Here is a 20,136-nt window from a genome sequence, read left to right as displayed (position 1 = left end):
ACCTTGGTTGCGGGCACATCCTCAGTGGGAGGTGTGCAGGAGGCAGCTGATCGATGTTTCTCTCTCATCGATGTTTCTAGCTCTCTATCTCTCTCTCTTCCTCTCTGTGAAATATCAATAAAAAAATATATTAAAAAAAAAAGTCCTAGACATTTTTCATGGGATTTCTTTTGTTATTATTTCCAAAATTCATTTCATAAACATTAAGTTGTTTAAGGCATGATTTCTGTTTATACTTTCCATAGGAACAAACTGCTTTATAACACGACAATAAAAGAGTCCCATCCTTTGCAATACAATGAATCCTCCTGGAAGTACATAACTTAGGAAAGGTTTTCTTATTTTGCTCATTAGGGTCATAAGAGAATGTTTGGAACCTACTTCCGGGTTGGTTTCTATGGATCCAAATTTGGGGATTTGGATGAGCAAGAATTTGTTTACAAAGAGCCTGCAATTACCAAGCTTCCTGAGATCTCTCATAGACTAGAGGTAAGAAAACTGACTCTGCGTGCTTGGCCTTGTATACTTTACCAAAAAAAACTTAGAGGTGGTCATTATGAAAAAGACAGAGTCATGGATTCATCTTTGATCTCTATATACATTTTCCCACATTGCATATATAATATGAAGGTATTAGGTGAGATCATGAGGTAAAGCAAGATTTGGATAGTTTTCTCCTAAGATTCTGTGTATGCTTGTCAATGTTTGTAAATTTATAGGGTGAATATTTATTTTCCAGACTATGCAAAACTCAATCAAAGTCATGTACTTTCTTGTAACCCCTTCCAAATTTTAGTAAGAGTTTTTCAGATTGAAGATTATTACCTTGACTTTGAAGTAATCTGGCCAAATTACTGAATTACCCTTTGAAAATGTTGTAACCATCTTTTTGGTGTCACTGGGCAACACATCCCACTTCTGACACAGAGATGCTCACGATAAACACACCATAGACTGTGGCATAACGAACTCTTCCTGCTGATCCAAGGAAAATAAGAGTCAGTATCACAACCCATAGGCTGGCAGCCCCAAGTTCAACCTGCTGTTATTACATATGATCCATCATGTAGCAGAAGGGAGCAGCATGTTCCTGGAAGAAAGGCTAAAGAAAAAGGGAAACAGCAGAAAGAAAAGTGAGAAAAAAGGAAGCAAACATTGAAAGAGCCTCGCACTAAGAACTTAGGAGGAAAGTCAAGGAGTGCCCCCAAAACAAAACCCTTATTCATAGGGTGAATAACTGGGGTCCCCTGAAATGCTGATAGCATTTAACCAGAGATTCACTCCTTGCTTTGCATTTAGGTCCCACTATGGCTATAAAACTTAAAACACCTTTGTTGCCAAATTTCTTCTTATACTATCTATTCATGCCAACTAAGACAAGGGACTTTATCCTTACCTGGCTCAAAGAAGCAGTGGCCCAGAGTAGTTCGGTGACTTACCCGAAGTCACTGAGCTCATGAGAAGAACTAGCAATTGACCCCAGGATGCTTGGCTTCATAATGTTTCCCCAGCTTAGGGCTAGAGGTATATATTTGGTCTTCTTGTGCACTGTGGTTTGTCACATTATGGAAAGGCTAGTGACCTCCAAGTTCCTAGGGCACAACAGGCTAGAAGGGAATAGTGCCCTACCCCTGGAGCCGCTTCAGGAAATATGATGGCGCTGGTTGAATTTGAGGTGAAGCCTGCGTACTGTACGGAAGCATGTGTCAGTTTGCAATGCTGCACTTCCTTATACTTTTACTTTTGTCTCAGGAAAGGCTGAACTTGCCTCATTAGATCAGAGGGACTTTCAGTGACCAGGAAGCAAATTGTCCCTTACACTTGTTCCAACCTTATTCTACTTCTGAGAGACGAAGACTTGCATTACATTAAAATGACCTTTCTAATCTGTCTGTTTCTCTTACCTAGGGATTTTATAGTCAATGTTTTGGTGCAGAATCTGTGGAAGTAATAAAAGACTCTGCTCCTGTAGACAAAACCAAGCTGGATCCGAACAAGGTATGGGGATATTTGCAAAAAATAACCACCATGCTCTGATTCCCTTTGCTCTACCCAGGAACATAAAATGACCTCCTCTGGTGGGCTCTCCAAGTCATTTCAGTGCAGCCAAATCTTTCTGTCTAGGGTTCAACTGCTCTTTGTTTAGATCTTAAAGAAACCATACTCAAAGATAGGAATCATAATAAAAGCTGCTGTTTATTAAACACTAACTCTGTACCTGGGACTGCATTAGGCCCTTTACATACATCCTTTCATTCTCCTTTGAAGTAGGTGTAGTTATTCCTATTGTACAGGCGAGAAAACTGAGGTGTGAAATGGTTAAGCAACTCTCCATGGTCACTCAAGTGCCGAAACCAGTACTCAAACTCAGAGCCCTTCATCCTCAAAACCATACTCTTAGTAAAACCCTCAATTTAAAACATGTTAAGAAGATGCACCTGTTCTGACTGGGTGGCTCAGTTGGTTGGAGCGTCGTTCTGGATACCAAAAGGCTGCAGGTTGGATTCCCGGTCAAGTCACATACCTGGGTTGCAGGTTCGATTCCTGGTCAGGGCATGTATGGGAGTCAACCAATCAATATTTCTCTCACATTGATGTTTCTCTATCTCTGTCCTTCTTTTCCTCCCTTACCTCCTCTCTATCTTCCCTGCCTCCTCCCCACCCCCCTTCTTCTCTTCCTCCCTCTCGCCCCCCCCCCCCACTCTTCTCTCCCTTCCTATCTCTAAAATCAATAAACATGTCCTCAGGTAAGGATTAAAAAAAATGATGCAACCTTCTCACTGACAACTTTTTCAGGCTGCAGGTAGTCCTTCCAGGCAAGTGCAGGCGAATGTGCTGTTGGGGAATGATGCAAAGGGCTTGGAGTTCAGGTTTCTCACTTCTCATATGAGGGTGAGTCCTGTCTTAACCCTAACTAGGTGGACTGCAGTACACTCTGACACTCACTACAAGAGTTCGTGTCACACACCACCAATGACAGGCTCAGTCCTCCATAGGACTGCTCTCACTTGAGACACCAGCCTCAAGTAGGGCCCCTGAGCTACCCACACCTCTATCCAGATGGCTACAAACCTGGACATTCCTGTTCACCCCTCAGATTAGATAATTCACTAGAATGGCACAAAACTCTGAAAAGTACTATACTGACACTGTGCCAAGAAATGCAAAGATCAGATATATTCTTATCTAGCGGGCCGGTGCATGAAATTCATGCTCAGGTAGAGTCCCTAGGCCAGGCCGGCAATCAGGGCCAATCTGTGGGGCAACCAGAGGGACGATTTGTGTGTGGGGGGGGCACTGGCACCCGCCTTGGCTGGCCTGGGGCCTGCGGGCTGGGGGCAGCTCCTGCGTTGAGCATCTTCCCCCTGGTGGTCAGTGAGCGTCATAGCAACCGGTCAATCCACCAGTCGTTCTGCCATTCAGTCAATTTGCATATTAGGCTTTTATTATATAATATTACACCACAGAAGGATGCCTCCTGCCCAGCCCATAGACACATATGTTCATGAGAGAGCTTTCTAAACTGCTGGAAATAATGCAAGTTCAAGGTATTACTAAGGGTTGGGGACAGAGGAGCAGTTGTGATCTGGCAGGGCTACACAATGAAGAGTCCATAACTCTTCTCCCAGGACTGTCCTCCAGGATATGAAGAAGATGATGCAAGTAGGGAGGAATGGGCCAGATGTAATAGTTTGTTTTTCTGCATATTTCAGAAGACTTGCTCATTTTAGACACATCCCCTAGTCTAGGTTTGAAGCATTAACTGGTCAGACCTGAGCTAAGCTTCAGACAGAAATGTTTGAGGTCTTTGAAAGGGGGAATTGGCTGAGTGCCTGCAATGATCTGTGCACAGCACATGCTCTGGAGAGTCACTGGACACCCCTGACACAAGGTGCTCCTCTTCCCTTTTAAAATGCCCTGAGTAGGTTGTGAGAGTTTTAAATAAGCAACTGAACCCAGAATTATGACCAGATTTCATCACACTAAACAATGACTTATGGTCTGAGATCAGTGACCTTGCCCATCCATTTCAGTGGGCGGGTGTTGTAAAGTCTATGGTCATTGTCATTTTTCTAGTTTTTTAAAGAGGCCTTCTTTCTTAGTAAGTGCCCTCATTCACTGTGTGTGTGTGTGTGTGTTTTTGTGTGTGTGTGTGTGTGTTAATGGGGTACATGCAATAAAATTGGCTCTTTTGGTATTCTATGAGTTTTGACAAACACATGTAATCACCACCATGATCAAGATATGTAAGAGTTGCATTACCCCAAAGTATTTCCCTGTGCAGCTCTGTGGCCATGTCCTCCCTTTGCTTTAAGCCCCTGCCAGTCACTGATCTGTATTCTGTCTCTGCAATTTTTTCTTTTCCAGGACGTCATGTAAATGACATTCTAGAGGAAATCAGTGGAATCCCACAGCCTGTGGAGTCTGGTTTCTTTCACTTAGCACAGCGCACTTGAGATTCACCCGTGCTGTGGTAGTTTGATTCTTTGTATTGCGGAGTAGTATCCCATTGCCTGGATGTGCCACCATTTGTTTATCCATTCCCCACTTGAGGAACATTTGGGTGGTTTTTAGTTTTTGTCTATTCTGAATAATGCTGCTGCAGACATTTGTGTGCAGATTTTCCCTTGAACATAAGTTTCCATTTCTCCTGGGGATGCACATGGAGTGGGATCGCTGGGTCGTGTGGTCAGTGTAATTTAACTGTTTCGTAAAGTGACTGTACCGTTCTGCATTCCCACCATCAGTGTATGAAAGTTTCAGCTGCTCCCCATCCTTGTCTGCACTTGGTGTTGTCAGTTTCACTTAGTTTGGCCATTCTGCCGAATGTGCAGCAGTCATGGTTGTTCTGGGAAGGAAAGTTTGTCTCTTCGGAATAGCAGTTTGCAAACTCTCATACCAAGTTCCAGTTGGATCAGTCAGGAGGGGTGGCTTGTGGATGTCACTTTACAGAGACACACTGCCCTCTCCTCGCTGTCCTCTCTCCCTGGGGTGGAGAGGAGGCCTGGCTGATTGCTGAAGTCTTCTGTGGCCGTAGGGAACTCAGAGGGGTGGTGCCTCGGCGCTGGTTCCAGCATGCCCCTCCAGTGCGTCCTGGCTGGCTGTTTGCAGAATCGCTCATCTCCTCCTTCCCCCCTACCTTTTCTCCCTCAGGCCTACATACAAATCACGTTCGTGGAGCCTTACTTTGATGAGTATGAGATGAAAGACAGGGTAACCTACTTTGAGAAGAATTTCAATCTGCGGAGGTTCATGTACACCACCCCCTTCACCCTGGAGGGGCGGCCGCGGGGAGAGCTGCATGAGCAGTACCGGCGGAATACCGTGCTGACCACCATGCACGCCTTCCCCTACATCAAGACCCGCATCAGCGTCATCCAGAAGGAGGAGGTAATGGCCCCCGCTGGGGACAGGCGCTGGACTGAGGCTGCCACCGAAGGAGTGGGCAACACAAACCTCCTTCATGGCAGACTGGAGTGAAATCTAAAAAGGGACACACTGGAAATATCATTTTAGTGGCTATTCTCTCATTCTTGTGGTGCCAGGGAACTCCATTTAGGCAGCTATATATTTCATAGCACTACTTTATATTTAACTAGTTTCTATTTTAAAGTTCTATCTTCAAATGTTTACAGAATTATAATTTAAATATGTATTTTAATGATACATTTGTACAAACTGTATATATTCACATTTTAAACACTTTTTATTAAGTCTTTATATTTGTAAAGGCTTACAGGTGATGTAGGCGCAGTTGGGTGGTTAGTTAGTAGAGACAGGGATGGCAAGCCAGCAGCCCCAGGGACCAGGGGTGAAGCTGGAGGAAGGGCACCACGCAAGGTGGATAAGAAGACCCACCGCCTCCCAGGCCCAGCTTCCTCCTGCGACATTGCTCAGCCCCCTGTCTTCATTCAGTTTCCTCATCTGCACACTGACAGGAAGGACCCCTTTATTTTCCGGGGTTCTGTGTACAGGAGACATCTCATCCATGGGACTGATCAAGAAAGTGTCTCAGGCCACAGATCGTTCAAAATTAAATGTACTTTTAAACATTTTCGTTTTACTTTAAAACACATCCATGTACACTTATTTGTCACTTATTTTATACAGGACCACACCTTCTCTGTGATTTTGGGTTGGGTTATCACAGTTCAGCATTGTCTGTCTTATGTAAACCCCACCCATAATGCACTGTCTATAATTTTCAGTTTTATTTATATAAAGCAGAATGAGAGTTTAAAGATCCTTGCTAGCAGAATCCTCCTGGATTTTTATGAATTTTTTTACCCCTAGCCTTTTATAGTTGTCTTGTGCACACCTAATATGGCAGGCATCTTTATAGCAACTGCTTCTCATAATGCTTTGTCCAAGCAATCAGCTTGGTTTTCATAGAAATAACTCTTTCTCTTTCCACACCCAGAGTTTGTGCGTTATTAGATTAGGTCATTCAAATAACAAGTATAATAGGCATAATCAAGTTGGTGAATAAACACAGGTGAATTGTGATGACTACACACCTCACCGGGCAGGAGCAGAAGTGACTGAGCTCACTGGAGAGTGGCCCACATGCTCGTGTTCAGCAAGCATGTCAGATAGTGGGTTTCACAAGGGCAAGGAAAGCCTGAACTAGTGACTCCATTAAGAGGAGAATGGTTTCAAAGGCATCTGCTGTATTTCTTATTGTTTTGGACTTTTGAACACTAGGACACAAAGGCATAGCACAAAAATAAATCCACGGTCCCAAGAGGAGCCTTTATAATTTTTCTTGGCCATCTATTGTCTCTGAGAACTTCAATATATTCATTTTTTAGGGCTGTGTTAACAAAGTCCCACATTGCGTGGCTTAGATAACAGAAGGCATCTGCTGTATTTATTGTCTCCTAGTTCTGAAGGCCAGAAGTCAAAATTCAAAGTATTGGCAGGGCTGGTTCCTTAAGAGGGCTGTGTGGGAAGGATCTGTTTGAGGCCTCTCTCCTTGACTTGTAGATGGCCACCTTCGCCCTGTGTATTCATATTATCTTCCCTCTATGCATGTCTCTGGGTCCAGAAGTCCTCTTCTTATAGGGACATAGGTCATACTGGATTAGGGCCCTTCTTAATGACCACCTTTAACTTGGTTACCTCTGTAAAGACCCTATCTCAAATAAGGCCACATTCTGAAGTACTAGGGCTTAAGACTTTGATATATGAACTTAGGGGGACATGAATTCACTCATAACATTCAGGAAGGATCATATCCTAAGCCAGCAGAATTTAGCAGCCAGCAGATTGACCCTTAAGAGAATTCTGTTTACCAGGAATGCACCTTCAGGGTAGTTGGAGAAGGCACACCTGATGCCAAAATCTTGCGTTGTAGTGGGAAAGAAAATCTTGAGTGCTATATTTCCAATAGCATGGATTTTAAATGTAGACATCATTGTGATCAGATTCTGGCCTCCTCACTTACTACCTGTGTCATTTTTATGGCACTGTCTTTACCTTACAACTCCCTCTTTGACTATAAAATGGAGAAAATAAGGAGGTTGTTTAAAGGAGTAAATAATAAATGTATGCAAAGTTCTTGGAACATAATAAGCACTTAAAAAATGTTAGGCCCTTCCTTCCTCTTAAGCTTTCCAGATTATTTTAAATTACTCTGAAAGCCTCCTTAGTTTCTCTTCAAATCCAGGTGCCCTCTATGTCATAGCTCCAGGTTTTCCATGGCTTATAAGATCTGAAAGTGACTTTCCTACATTTCTGTCTTACATTCAGTTTGTTTTGACACCAATTGAAGTTGCCATTGAAGATATGAAGAAGAAGACCCTGCAGTTGGCAGTTGCCATCCACCAAGAGCCCCCTGATGCCAAGATGCTTCAGATGGTGCTGCAGGGCTCCGTCGGAGCTACTGTGAATCAGGTCAGCAAAACGAGCTAGTGGCAGCTCCTCTGGTTCTTACTATTTTGATTTTCATGATATGTTTGCACCTTCCTTCCTTGAGGTTCATGGGGAGTCTGATCAGCACACAGATAATGTTCCTCAATTTGGGCTGAAGACTTGTGAGGTTCAGAACACTTTGAGTGACCTCTTCTGCTCATGCAACAACCCAAGGTAGAAAAGAAATCCTGGAGATTGAGTGGACCATCTAAGGAGTAGCATTTTCTGACTTGGGACCAGACTCGGGGTCCTATTAAAGAATGCTTAGTCATGCCCAGTTTAGCCAGAGTTGTTGCAGGGCTTGAGGCTAATCTAAGAAACCTGTAGGGGAATGAGGAAAAGGTCTGGAACATGCACCTTCTGGGTCAGTCTTCAGATGAAGCAGCATGCCAGGAGCCTTGCTAACCAGGAGTGACCTGGGACCAGGCTTCTCGGGCCACTTTAGACCAGACTGGATCATCTCAGACCCATTAGAATCCTGACTCCCAAATTCAGAATGGATTAGTTAACCCATTCTCAGATGGAGGAAGATACTAGCTTAGTACTCTGTCCAATGGACCACTTTAATTGCGGATCTAAATCTGCTCTTGTCCACACCTCCACACTCAGAAACTCTTGAGCATTGTGACTCTTTCCTCACTCAGCACAATTGGACTCCCCTGCAGATTCTGTCTCCACATAACATCAAGGGAACAAAAATAGCAGAGAGGAGAAATGACTATTATATTTCCAGGATCAGAAAATATTAGGGAGCTTTTGCTTTTGTAAGTCCCAATCCTTTGATGAAAATAGAAGACTGTATCCGCCCACAACCATGGAGTACATATGTACTCCACATTCCCCTCTAGGGCAACTGAGCAAATGAATATGAATGGAAGGAGCAAGACAATCCCCATTTTTAGAAAAGCAACTCAAAACACATACCCTTAGATGTAGTATCATTATCTTTATATATGCAAGGAAACCTATTATTAGTAGCATTTGATTAAGAAAATACATTTATACCTCTGAATATTCTCTGAAAACTCCAGACTCCTCCTTGAGAATCAAAGATCCCTGAAAAGTTTAAGACCTCCCTTTATTTTTTTTTTGTTTGTTTTGATCAAACCAACTACAAAATTAAATGTTCAAATTAAGAAATCGTGCCAAGATTTTCTTCCAAGTAATGTCGTTTTATTTCCAATGTCAGTATTATTTTTCTACTTTTTCCTTCAGGGACCACTGGAAGTGGCCCAAGTGTTTTTGGCCGAAATTCCAGCTGACCCAAAACTCTATCGACATCACAACAAGTTGAGATTATGCTTTAAGGAATTCATCATGCGGTAAGAAGGGAAATGGCTAGGAGTTCAGTAGAGCAGAGGTTCCCAAAGTGTGGTACCCAGACCAGCAGTGTCAGCAGCACCTGAGAACTTGCTGCAGAGGCAAATGCTTAGGCACCAGCCAGACCCACTGAATCAGAATCTCCAGTAAAACTCACCCATTTCAGTAAAACTCATCAACATGCACATTTAAAATGGGTAAATGTTATGATCTGTCAGTTGCAACCTCAATACTAGTGGTAGGTGTGGAGCCTTCCTGTCCCCTCATTGCTTAATTGCTTCTCAAGTCCAATCTGCCGCGTGACAGCTTTTTAATGAATAGAGTAACGATTTTGTCCAGTGGTTTGCATCTTGTTGTTTCTCTCCACTCTGCTTTCAGGCAGCAGAGGTGAGCAGGAGTGGGAAATGTCTGGGGGAGTGAACAGCTCTCAGGTTTTCCCTCGAGTGAGCCCCAGCTTCTCCGCAGACTTGGGCTGCAGGTCGATAAGCCCAGATATGCAGGTTGAACATAAGTGCACCTTCCGACACTGACTGCTAATAGCGGAAATGTACGCAGGCCAGGCACACTGCAGCGGGTCCTGGCCTTTCTGACTCAGCCATAAAGAAGCTGGCAGGCCCACTGCTGCAGCCCGTTCTGCAGCTCTTTAGATGGCTGCCAAGTTGGGACCTCAATCCCCTCCTACCTTTTCCTACGATAAGAAAAAGCACTTCAGGGTTTCAGGACCCAAGATGGACAGATACAACATTCTGTTTCCACCCCTTCTGCTCCCCAAAGCACTGAAACCCTTTCAGACACTGCAGTTGGTGCCAATCTGTGTTTAAATTTTCTTCTTATATTTCTGTCTTGGTCAGCTCCGGCTGGTCTAACAAAATGCCATAGATTGAGTGGCTTGAACAATAGCCATTGATTTCTCACAGTGCTGGAGGCTGGGAGGCCAGGATGAAGGTGCTGGCAGATTCAGTACCTGGTGGGGAACCTCTTGCCAGCTTGTAAACGACCACCTTCTCCCTGCATCCTCACATGGTGGAGACAGGAAGAGGGAGAAAGCTCTCTGGCATTTCTTCTTCTAAGACCATTCATCCATCATGTGGGTCTCACCCTCATGGCTTATTCTTCTCTCATCTATAATAATAAAAGCATAATATATAATTAGACCAGACAGCTGAATGACCTTCCAGATGTCATTTCAGACATCCTTCCGGACAAAGCCGTGGCCGTGGGACCAAAGCAGAGGTGGTTAGGGGCAATCAGGCAGGCAGGCAGACTGGTTAGGAGTGATCAGGCAGGCATGCAGAGTGGTTAGGGGCGATCAGGCAGGCAAGTGAGCAGTTAGGGGCGATAAGGCAGGCAGATGAGTGGTTAGGGGCAATCAGGCAGGCAGACAAGTGGTTAGGGGCAATCAGGCAGGCAGGCAGGTGAGCAGTTAGGAGCTAGCGGACCTGGATTGTGAGAGGGATGTCCAACTGCCAGTTTAGGCTCGATCTTTGAACTGGCAGTCAGACATTCCCTGAGGGGTTCCAGATTGCAAGAGGGTGCAGGCTGGGCTGAGGGACACCCTCTTCACCCACCCACCCCCCATGCACAAATTTCGTGCACCAGGCCTCTAGTATATATATAAACTTACACTATTCTAGAAACCAGCAAAATCATTAAAGATTTTCAGTAGTAGGATAACATGTTGTATTACATCATTTCCTTTTCCAGTTAGAAAAAAAGAACATCCCATCCCAAAGGCTTGTAGTTTACAGCATACAATTGACTGGCAGTGTTACTTAACCATCCTGACTAGATTTTAGCAGTTTTCAAACCAAAAAGAAAAGTTCTGAAAATGTGAGGATGTGGAGAAAAAGGAACCCTCTTGCACTGCTGGTGGGAATGCAGACTGGTGCAGCCACTGTGGAGAACAGTATGGAGTTTCCTCAAAAAATTAAAAATGGAACTCCCATTTGACCCAGTAATCCCACTTCTAGGACTATATCCCAAGAAATCAGAAACACCAATCAGAAAGGATATCTGCACCCCTATGTTCATAACAGCACAATTTACAATAGCTAAAATTTGGAAACAGCCTAAGTGCCCATCAGCAGATGAGTGGAATAGAAAACTGTGGTACATCTACACAATGGAATACTACGCTGCTGTAAAAAAGAAGGAACTCTTACCATTTGCAACAGCATGGATAAACCTGGAGAGCATTATGCTAAGTGAAATAAGCCAGTGGGAGAAAGATAAATATCACATGATCTCACTCATTTGTGGAATATAATGAACAACATAAACTGATAAACAAAAATAGAGTCATAGAAGCATCAAACAGCCTGTCCAACCTAAGAGGGAAGGGCTAAGGGGGAGGGGGGTATGAGATCAACCAAAGGACTTGTATGCATGCATATGAGCATAATCAATGGACACAGACAGTTGGAGTGTGAAGGCATGTGCTTGAGGGTGGGAGTGGCTGGGGAGAGGTCAATGGGGGAAAAAGGAGACTTATGTAATACTTTAAACAATAAAGAATTTTTTAAAAAGTCTGTCCCTCAATACCTATAGTAAAAAGAGGATATGATAAATAAACTTCCATAATTACTAAGAGCTAAATTTTAAGTTTCAAAATGTACCCTTTCTAATGCATTTAATGTATTTCACCTTTAGCCTAAAGTGAATGCTAATTTTTCCACACATTAAATCCTCCCTTGATTTGCTCTTCCATAACAAATTAATTTTTTTGATCTGTGAACAGCCTGAGAGAAATTATTGTCCATGTATTTATAGCAAGTTCATCAAACAAGAGATTTTGGCACTTTGGGAAATACAATAACTTGGATTATACATATACCAGAGGCCCAGTGCACGAGATTCATGCACTTGGCGGGGATGGGGTCCCTCACCCTTGCCTGTACCCTCTCACAGTCCAGGAGCCCTTGGGGAGTGTCCAACTGATGGGGAGTGGGCCTAATCCAGCAGACGGACATCCTTAGCGCTGCTGTGAAGGCGGAAAAGGGTCCCACCACCACCGCTGTGCTTGCCAGGGCTTTTGGCTGAGTGGTGCTCCCCCTGTGGGAGTGCACTGACCACCAGGAGGCAGCTCCTCATTGAGCGTCTGCCCCCTGGTGGTCAGTGTGCGTCATAGCAACTGGTCATTTGTCGTTTAGTCGATTTGTATATTAGCCTTTTATTATATAGGATATGTGTTCAACTTGTCTTCTGGATTCCCCAAGTCCCTTTTCTCTCTAACTCTAGAGCAGAAATCTTACCGCTAGTATAAAATAAAATTAGAGATAGTCCTCCCAGAGCTATGTGGTAACCTCAAAAATCATCAGTGCTCCTGGCACTTTCCATTCTTTTGCTCTGCCGTAGTGGTTACACTGCACCCATCCTCACAGTCACAGTATGGCTACTAGGGCTCTGGCCACCATGACCACATCCCAGGAAAGTATCTGGAGTAGAAATGAGAAGAGAACAAAAGGCTATGCCCCTTTAATGACCTCTCCCAGAGACTTTATATTGTATCTCATCAACCATTCCTGTCTCTTAAGGGAGGCTAGGGAATGTAATTTTCCAGGTGGGCATACCTAAGAAAGGGAGGGAATGGATCTGGAGGACTGATGAAGGAGCACCGCAGAGGAGAGAGGCCAGCAGAGGCAAAGAGTAAGGGCTACATGACCACCCTCTCTGTAGGAAAGACCAAACTCCTCACACAGGGACCCCAGAAAAGCACTGTCAGCAAAAGTCAGCCACCATGTTCCAGAAGCACAACTTCCTGCTTTATGTGGTCCCCTTCCATGTGGTTTCTATGGCTCTGACTCTGAGAAACCCCAGGCACATTTGCTGTGAGAAGATGCTTGTGTTCAGTGAACTTATCAACAAAGGGAGCAGCAAAGGAAGTGGCCAGGGGGAACATGGTATGACTGAGGGGGAGCAGCACAGTGCAGATGTGTGGGGACCTAATGAGAATGTGGCAGATAAGACCATTAAAAAACTTATTTGCTAAATAATTGTGATCCTTTGTACATTTCCCAAGACATAGCTATTCTCTAGGAGGGAAATTCAGTACATGGCTCTTTTTAAGGATTTAAGTTAACATAGGGGAAATTATTTTAATTTTAATAAGAAAACATAGAGAATATAATCTAAATGGAAGAAAGGAAGAAATGCAGAAAATGTAGTATATGAAACTACTTTATCCTATATAATAAAAAGGCTAACATGCAAATTGACCAAACCATGGAACAACCGGTCGCTATGACGCGCACTGACCACCAGGCGGCAGGCGCTCAATGCAGGACCTGCCCCTTGGTGGTCATTGCGCTCCCACTCAGAAGCCCAGAAGCCAGGCTCATGGCTGGGGAGTGCAGCGGTGGTGGCGGGAGCCTCTTCCGCCTCCGCAGCAGCGCTAAGGATGTCCGGCGGGGAGCAGGCCTAAGCCATCAGTCGGACATCCCCCGAGGGCTCCCGGACTGCGAGAGGGCACAGGCCAGGCTGAGGGACCCTCTGAGTGCACAAATCTTGTGCACCGGGCCTCTAGTAAATTATAAAATTTGTTAAAATATAAAGTAACATTATTACTACAAAAATATGAATATTTTTCACTCCACCTGTTAATATAATTTTCATTGTAAAAACACTATGTTTATCTACTGCTGTGTAACAAACTAGCCCCAAACTTAGTTGCTTAAAAGAACAACATATCACTTACTTATTGTGCATGTGATTCTGGGTGGTAGGCTGGGCTCAGCCAGGCAGATTTGCTCAGTCTCTCAGTGATTGTCAGACAGTGACTGGGGCTTGTGTCACCCAAAGGCTTCATGTGCCTGGTGTCTATTCAAATCACAGGTGGTTCAGGACTCCAAAGGTATGTGTCCCAGGAGTGTCAGCCAGGCAGCCATATTACCCAATCACCCAGCATCACTTACAGCACATTGTGTTCACTGGGGCAGTCACAAAGGACTACCCATCTCTTGTTGGGAATGTGGCAAAGTTCTAGAAGAAAATGTAAGTGGGCAGTTATTGCTGTGGATCATTTTTGAAAAACAGAATATGTCACACTCTGAAAGCATGGATCTGCCTTATCATCACAGCTTCTCATTGAATTATCCCAACTACTCTAGGAGACTGTATGATATCTTTATTCCCATTTAAAGATGAGAAAACAGGATTTCAGTGGCTAAGTCAGTGTGCTAATGAGTAGCGACTGGGTTTCAACCCCATCTCTGACTGCACGGAAAGCATTTAGCCCAGTCTAGGGCAGATAGTACATAGTATATGTTAGCTAGCTATTGCTCCTTTTGATAACACAGACTACAGAGGATTTAGTTAATTCTCCCGATGTTTTAAAGTAGACATCCCCAAGTTAGCAGTCAGCTTCTGCTGGCCTCTTGTAGTCTGCCTGTGCTACACACCTGGGCCTCAGAGTCACCCTGAAACTGACTGTGTTTTACATATGTAGTAGCTCATAACTGTCAGTTAAGAAGCAATAGAAAATAACAAGGGCAATGTCGATTTCTCGGGACTCAAAGGCTATATGCCCTTCCTTCCCCTTCCTTGAAATCTTTGATATATAACCTTAGATATCCTACAATTTGCTTCAATTAATGTCAAACTTAAAAGATGAATAAAAACCCAGTTAAGGGAGTTCTTTGGGCTTCTGGCTGAGTTAAATCAACTCCTTGTTTCACAGCAGGCTAATTCTGTGATGAAGCTATGGCCATAGACTTATTTTTGGCTAGGCCCGGTAGCTTTCCCCTGCCCCACTGTCATCCTGAAAATGTGTGCAGTGGTAACAGGAAGAATTTGATAATCAGGTCTGACTATCCCCATAACTTAACTGAAATTTAGCACCACTGTTAGGAAAACAGTTTAAACCACATTGATCACTGGAATCCTAGTCATCTGAAGGATGACTAAATTTCACCCATTATGTTGTCCCTTCAAGGTTTGTTGATTTGTAAGTTCCCTTGAGTAGAACAGTATAAAGGGCAAGATTTATTATGTTTAAATAATATGAGTTTCTTCCTTGGTATGTACCATACTGTGGGAAACAATGAAAAAACTAGGCTTGACTGTCCACAAGTTCAATAAACACAAGTTTGTGTTTTTTATGTTTTATTGATGTTTTAGAGAGAGAGGGGAAAGGAGAGAGACCTAGAAACATCAATGAGACAGAAAAATCGATTAGCTGCCTCCTGCACACCCCCTCCTGCACACACCTCCTGCAACCCAGGCATGTGCCCTCACTAGGAATCAAACTGGTGACCTCTTGATGCATGGGATTGATGCTCAATCCACTGAGCCTACTGGCCAGGCAATAAGCACAAGTTTTTAATATTTTTTCTTTAATGCTCTGCAGGTTCACCAGGGTGGGGCTAGGTATCGGTCTGTTTTTGTTGATTAGAGAATGTCTGTCTCTTTTCAATTCTGGAAAACTATCAGCTGTTATCTCGGAATATTGCCTCTTACTCATTTTGCATTCTTTTAAACATTCTTTTAGATGTGGGTATACTATCTCCATAGTATCTCCAGATTTTTCAACCATTTTTTTTCATATTTTAAATTTTTTTATCTCTTTGATGATTTCCTTAGATCTGTCACATAGTTCATGAGTTCTCCAGTTGTGTCTAGTTTATTGTTTAACCTGTCCATTGAGATTTTTCTCTTTATTTTAGTAACTACATTTTTATTTCTAGAAGTTCTATTTGGTTCTTTTCTGAAATTTTCCTGATCTCTTTTTTCACACTCTCTCACTTTTTAAATCATGGATTTTATACCTCTTTTTATACATCTACTAGAAGCCCAGTGCACGAAATTCATGCACTGGTAGGGTCCCAAGGCCTGACTGGTGACCAGAGCCAATCTGTGGGGTGACCAGCAAGGCGATCGGGGGTTCCTGCTGGCACTCACCTTGGCCTGCCTGTGCTCGCTGGCTCCACCCCCCCACTGCAGCTGCCAGTTGCCTCGCTCTGAGGGAGGTGAGCAGCGGGGCAACCTGCGGGGTGATCAGGGGCCCCCCTGGCACCCGCCTTGGCTGCTCTGGGGCCTGCGGGCTGGGGGCAGCTCCTGCATTGAGCGTCTGCCCCCTGGTGGTCAGTGCACCTCTTAGCGACTGGTTGTTCTGCCAGTCATTCTGCTGTTCAGGTGATTTGCATATTAGGCTTTTATTATATAGGATATTAACTTTGGTTTTTCTATATTATTCTATTGTCTCTGATTCTTATTGGGGTAATTCTCCTCCTGTTACATCTGTTGGTTCTCCCTCATGGTAGTTGGTTTCCTCGGATGGTTTGTAAATTTTTTATTGTGAGTTCATCTTTGGCAAGTGTTGCCTCTATCGATGGGTAGCCCATGGGCCCTGATGAAGAAACTGTTCCTCCAAAGCAACCTTACATCTATTCCCTGATATCTGAGCCTTAGGGATTTTAATAATCTATACCTTACATCTGAGTCTTAGGGATTTTAATAATCTTGGTCTGGTTTTATAGTTAATTGGAGCACCCACAGGAGAGGAATGTAAATTAGTAACTCATACCCACATGTGGTGCAAGCCTAGAATTTCAATTTCTTTAGGTGACTTTCTTTCCTATTAATGGCCCCAAGCTGATAATGAACTTCCATTCCACCTCTTTGGACAGTTTGCAGCCTTTTTCTAGATCCTTTCTCACAGATGGGGTAGCTTTTCAAGGCTCTGAACTATAAGCAGATGGCATATGCAGAGTCCCACTTTGCCCTGGCCAAGGCTTCCTCACTTACCTTGTGTGGGCAGTGAAACCCACCTCCTGCTCCAGCCTCTCAACCTATAGGCAAACTTAACATCCTAACAGGCGGTCCTCCTTGCATCTGTCATGGCACCAGCTTCTGCTGTCACTTTGATTTTGATTTTTCTCTTCCTTTCTGGTACCTGGGGTTTCTCTTTCTTTTTCAACAAATTTTTGCTGTGCTTTCTCAGCATTTCCATGTGTAGGTAGCAGGAGGGGCCTGAATGGCACCCACTGTGTCTGCCCTGTCACCATAAATCACAGGGACGTTTTTGTAAGCAGAAGAGGTTCCGTTCTTCAATGACCTGAGTTTGAATCTTGGATCCACCACTTCCTCACAGTGTTATCTTGGGCAAGCCACCTAACATTTTTGAGCTTCAGGGACAACACAGAGATAAACATAGACTTTCCAGGTTTGCTGAAAAAATTAACCAGATAATGGATGTGAAGTTCCTTGAATAGCGCCTAGCACATAGTGAATCAGAGCATCAATATCGCCTGGGCAACTTTTCAAAAATACAGATTCCTGGGAGATGCCCCTTAGAGATTCTGATGCATCAAGTCTGAGGTGGGGCCAGAAATCTGCATTTTTAAAAGCTACCCAGATGATCCTGATAGGCTGTTAAGTTTGCAAACACTCCTAGGGTTGTTACTGAAGAAATGTTAATTGAGCCCTAGCAGGTTTGGCTCAGTGAATAGAGCATCGGCCTGCGGACTGAAGAATCCTGGGTTTGATTCCAGTCAAGGGCACATACCTTGGTTGCAGGCTGGATCCCTGGCCCTGGTCAGGACATGTGTGGGAGGCAACCAATCGATGTGTCTCTCTCACATTGATGTTTCTCTCTCCCTCCCTTCCACTCTCTCTAAACATCAATGGAAAAATATCCTTAGGTGAGAATTAACAGCAACAACAACAAAAAGTTAATCATATCGTCACCCCTTATTTCTAAACGCTTCAAACACCTATGAAATGAAACCTCATTTTCTCCCCACCCTGATATGTGTATCTCAGATGTGGTGAGGCCGTGGAGAAAAACAAGCGTCTCATCACAGCTGACCAGAGGGAATATCAGCAGGAACTCAAAAAGAACTACAACAAGCTGAAAGAGAACCTCAGGCCCATGATCGAGCGGAAAATTCCAGATCTCTACAAGCCGATATTCAGAGTTGAAAGTCAAAAGAGGTAAGAGTGGGCCGAGAAGGCATCTTCCTGGGGGTAAAGGATAAGGGCTTGGGGCCTAGCAGTAGGGCACGCTCCGCTGCACACAGCCTCAGAGGGAAGGCTGGGAGTGGGCTAGAGTCAGGGGAGCTGCCTGGGCTCAGTCTGTTCTGCTTCCATCCTGATCCTCCCTGTCCCTTCTCCTGACTTCACCGGGACCCCTCCCAGCTGTCTTCCCAGGCTGACTTACCGCCCGTGTATTTTCTGGCACAGTGTGAAAGGATCTCACACCCTCTCTTATTAGGTCCTGGGTACCCCATGATTGATGTCCTTTTCTAGTGGGTGATTTTCCCCTTCCCTCTCTTTCTAAAGCTAATTGATCTTTCTTACCTCTGTTTTCTGTTTCTCTCTCTCTCCTTAATTTCAGAGACTCCTTCCACAGATCTAGTTTCAGGAAATGTGAAACCCAGTTGTCACAAGGCAGCTAAGAAAAGCTGTCTACAGCCACAGAGACTGAGGCTCTGCAACACCAGAGAAGGACTCACCGGTACTTAAACCACTGGACATTGGCCACGCAGGACAGACTCATGCTCCCTGGCCAGACAGCTCTCTGGAAGATTTGGGATCCAAGTGACCCCATGGGGTATTTTCTCCATTTGGGAGGGGGGATGAGGGTAGCCCAGGGTGGTTAATCAGAATGCCTATGTATTTATTAAAGCATCGTTTTCCACAGTGTTGAACAAAACAAGACATAAACACATCTCCTGCTGAGTGGTCAGTTACTGTCTACCTGGAAGGTGACTTCCTCTGGCCCATATTAGGATTTACAGGATCAACCCAAATTGCCCAAGGGAAAATGGAAAAGTTGTCCACCAGCCTATTCAAAGTGAACCTCATTCATCCCCTCTTTATGGGAAAGGAGGGTGAGCGTGCAGGGGTGCAAACCATGTTCAACAAATCTGTGAGGGCCTTAAGGATCTAAGAATCATGATGGTTGGAAACTTGGGGACAGATTAATTATTTGTGACCTCGTTACCCTTTTGGTAGCGGAGAACTATTGTTGTACAGTTGTTTTTGCTTTATTGTTACTGTTATGTTAATTTAACCTGTGTTTCTAGAGGAACACACTCGCACTGATTTAGGAGATAGATGGTACTCTGAATGGCATGCCCTTAAATTGAAACAATTTTCCTGGTGCTTTGCATTTTTTCTTACGCTTCAGCTTGCTCGCTCTTTCTCTCCTCCTCTGTGGGACCAAGTTCATCTTTATAAAAGGGTAATATCTTTGCTTTCATATCAGCACAATATGCTGTCTGCTAGCATATGCATATCACATACAGTCCTCTTTGACTTCTTGTGACAATGTACTTTAGGAGAAAGATGAACAAAATTATTATTTGAGAATTAAATTATATATTTTTAATATGACTGATTACCTTGACTGGTACTGAAAATGTACTAAGAATTGTAAACAAAAAGTTTTCCATTGCAACTTGTGCTTTTTGTACTGACAACTCGTAATGCTTTGTACAGCACTTCAGAGAAGAAGAAACATGGGTGCCTGTGGCCTTGGACAATCAGTGCTGTCCAGGGTTGGACCTCTTCTGCAATATTTATTCTTGGTGCTCCTGAGACAGAATTTAATTTGGATATTCCAGAACTTTTTGTTTATATCATCAGGTCTGCATTAATTTATATCCTGAGAGGGACTTTTTTTTTTAAATTACTAAAGCTTAAGTTTAAGTGGCAAACTTTGTTTTTTAAGCATTTGGGGCAGAAATCTTTTTAAAATACATACTTAATTGCTTTTTTAAATGAGTATACATGATGTATATTCCATATCATTCCACATGTTGTTTAGTATCTTCTGTTTGGGAGCTCCTGAGTGAGATGAGGGTTAAATAACATTGCCACTACCCTCCAAAGTGTCTCCGTTTAGTGAGGAAGAAACTCTGGATGCATATAGCCGTAACACACAGCAGTCTACAATAGGCCTAC

At 43.8% G+C, this 20,136-nt stretch overlaps 1 protein-coding gene across 1 annotated transcript in view; it reads left to right on the top strand.

Moving 5' to 3' along the window:
* The window catches only part of DOCK8 (dedicator of cytokinesis 8), a 199,277-nt gene extending 179,868 nt beyond the window's left edge, over nt 1-19,409 (top strand). The window contains exons 42-48 of the mRNA XM_080667875.1: nt 355-489; nt 1,909-1,998; nt 5,155-5,391; nt 7,753-7,896; nt 9,130-9,236; nt 17,992-18,162; nt 18,566-19,409. Of these exons, the coding sequence (XP_080524001.1) occupies nt 355-489; nt 1,909-1,998; nt 5,155-5,391; nt 7,753-7,896; nt 9,130-9,236; nt 17,992-18,162; nt 18,566-18,626 (945 nt within the window). The 3' untranslated portion in view covers nt 18,627-19,409. The remainder of the gene's footprint in view (nt 1-354; nt 490-1,908; nt 1,999-5,154; nt 5,392-7,752; nt 7,897-9,129; nt 9,237-17,991; nt 18,163-18,565) is intronic.
* Nucleotides 19,410-20,136: the final 727 nt, after the last annotated feature.

Source organism: Plecotus auritus (assembly GCF_963455305.1).
Source record: "Plecotus auritus genome assembly, chromosome: 5".
Lineage (NCBI taxonomy): Eukaryota > Metazoa > Chordata > Mammalia > Chiroptera > Vespertilionidae > Plecotus > Plecotus auritus.
Note: the sequence above shows the minus strand (reverse complement) of the source record. Positions and strands in the feature narration are given on the sequence as shown.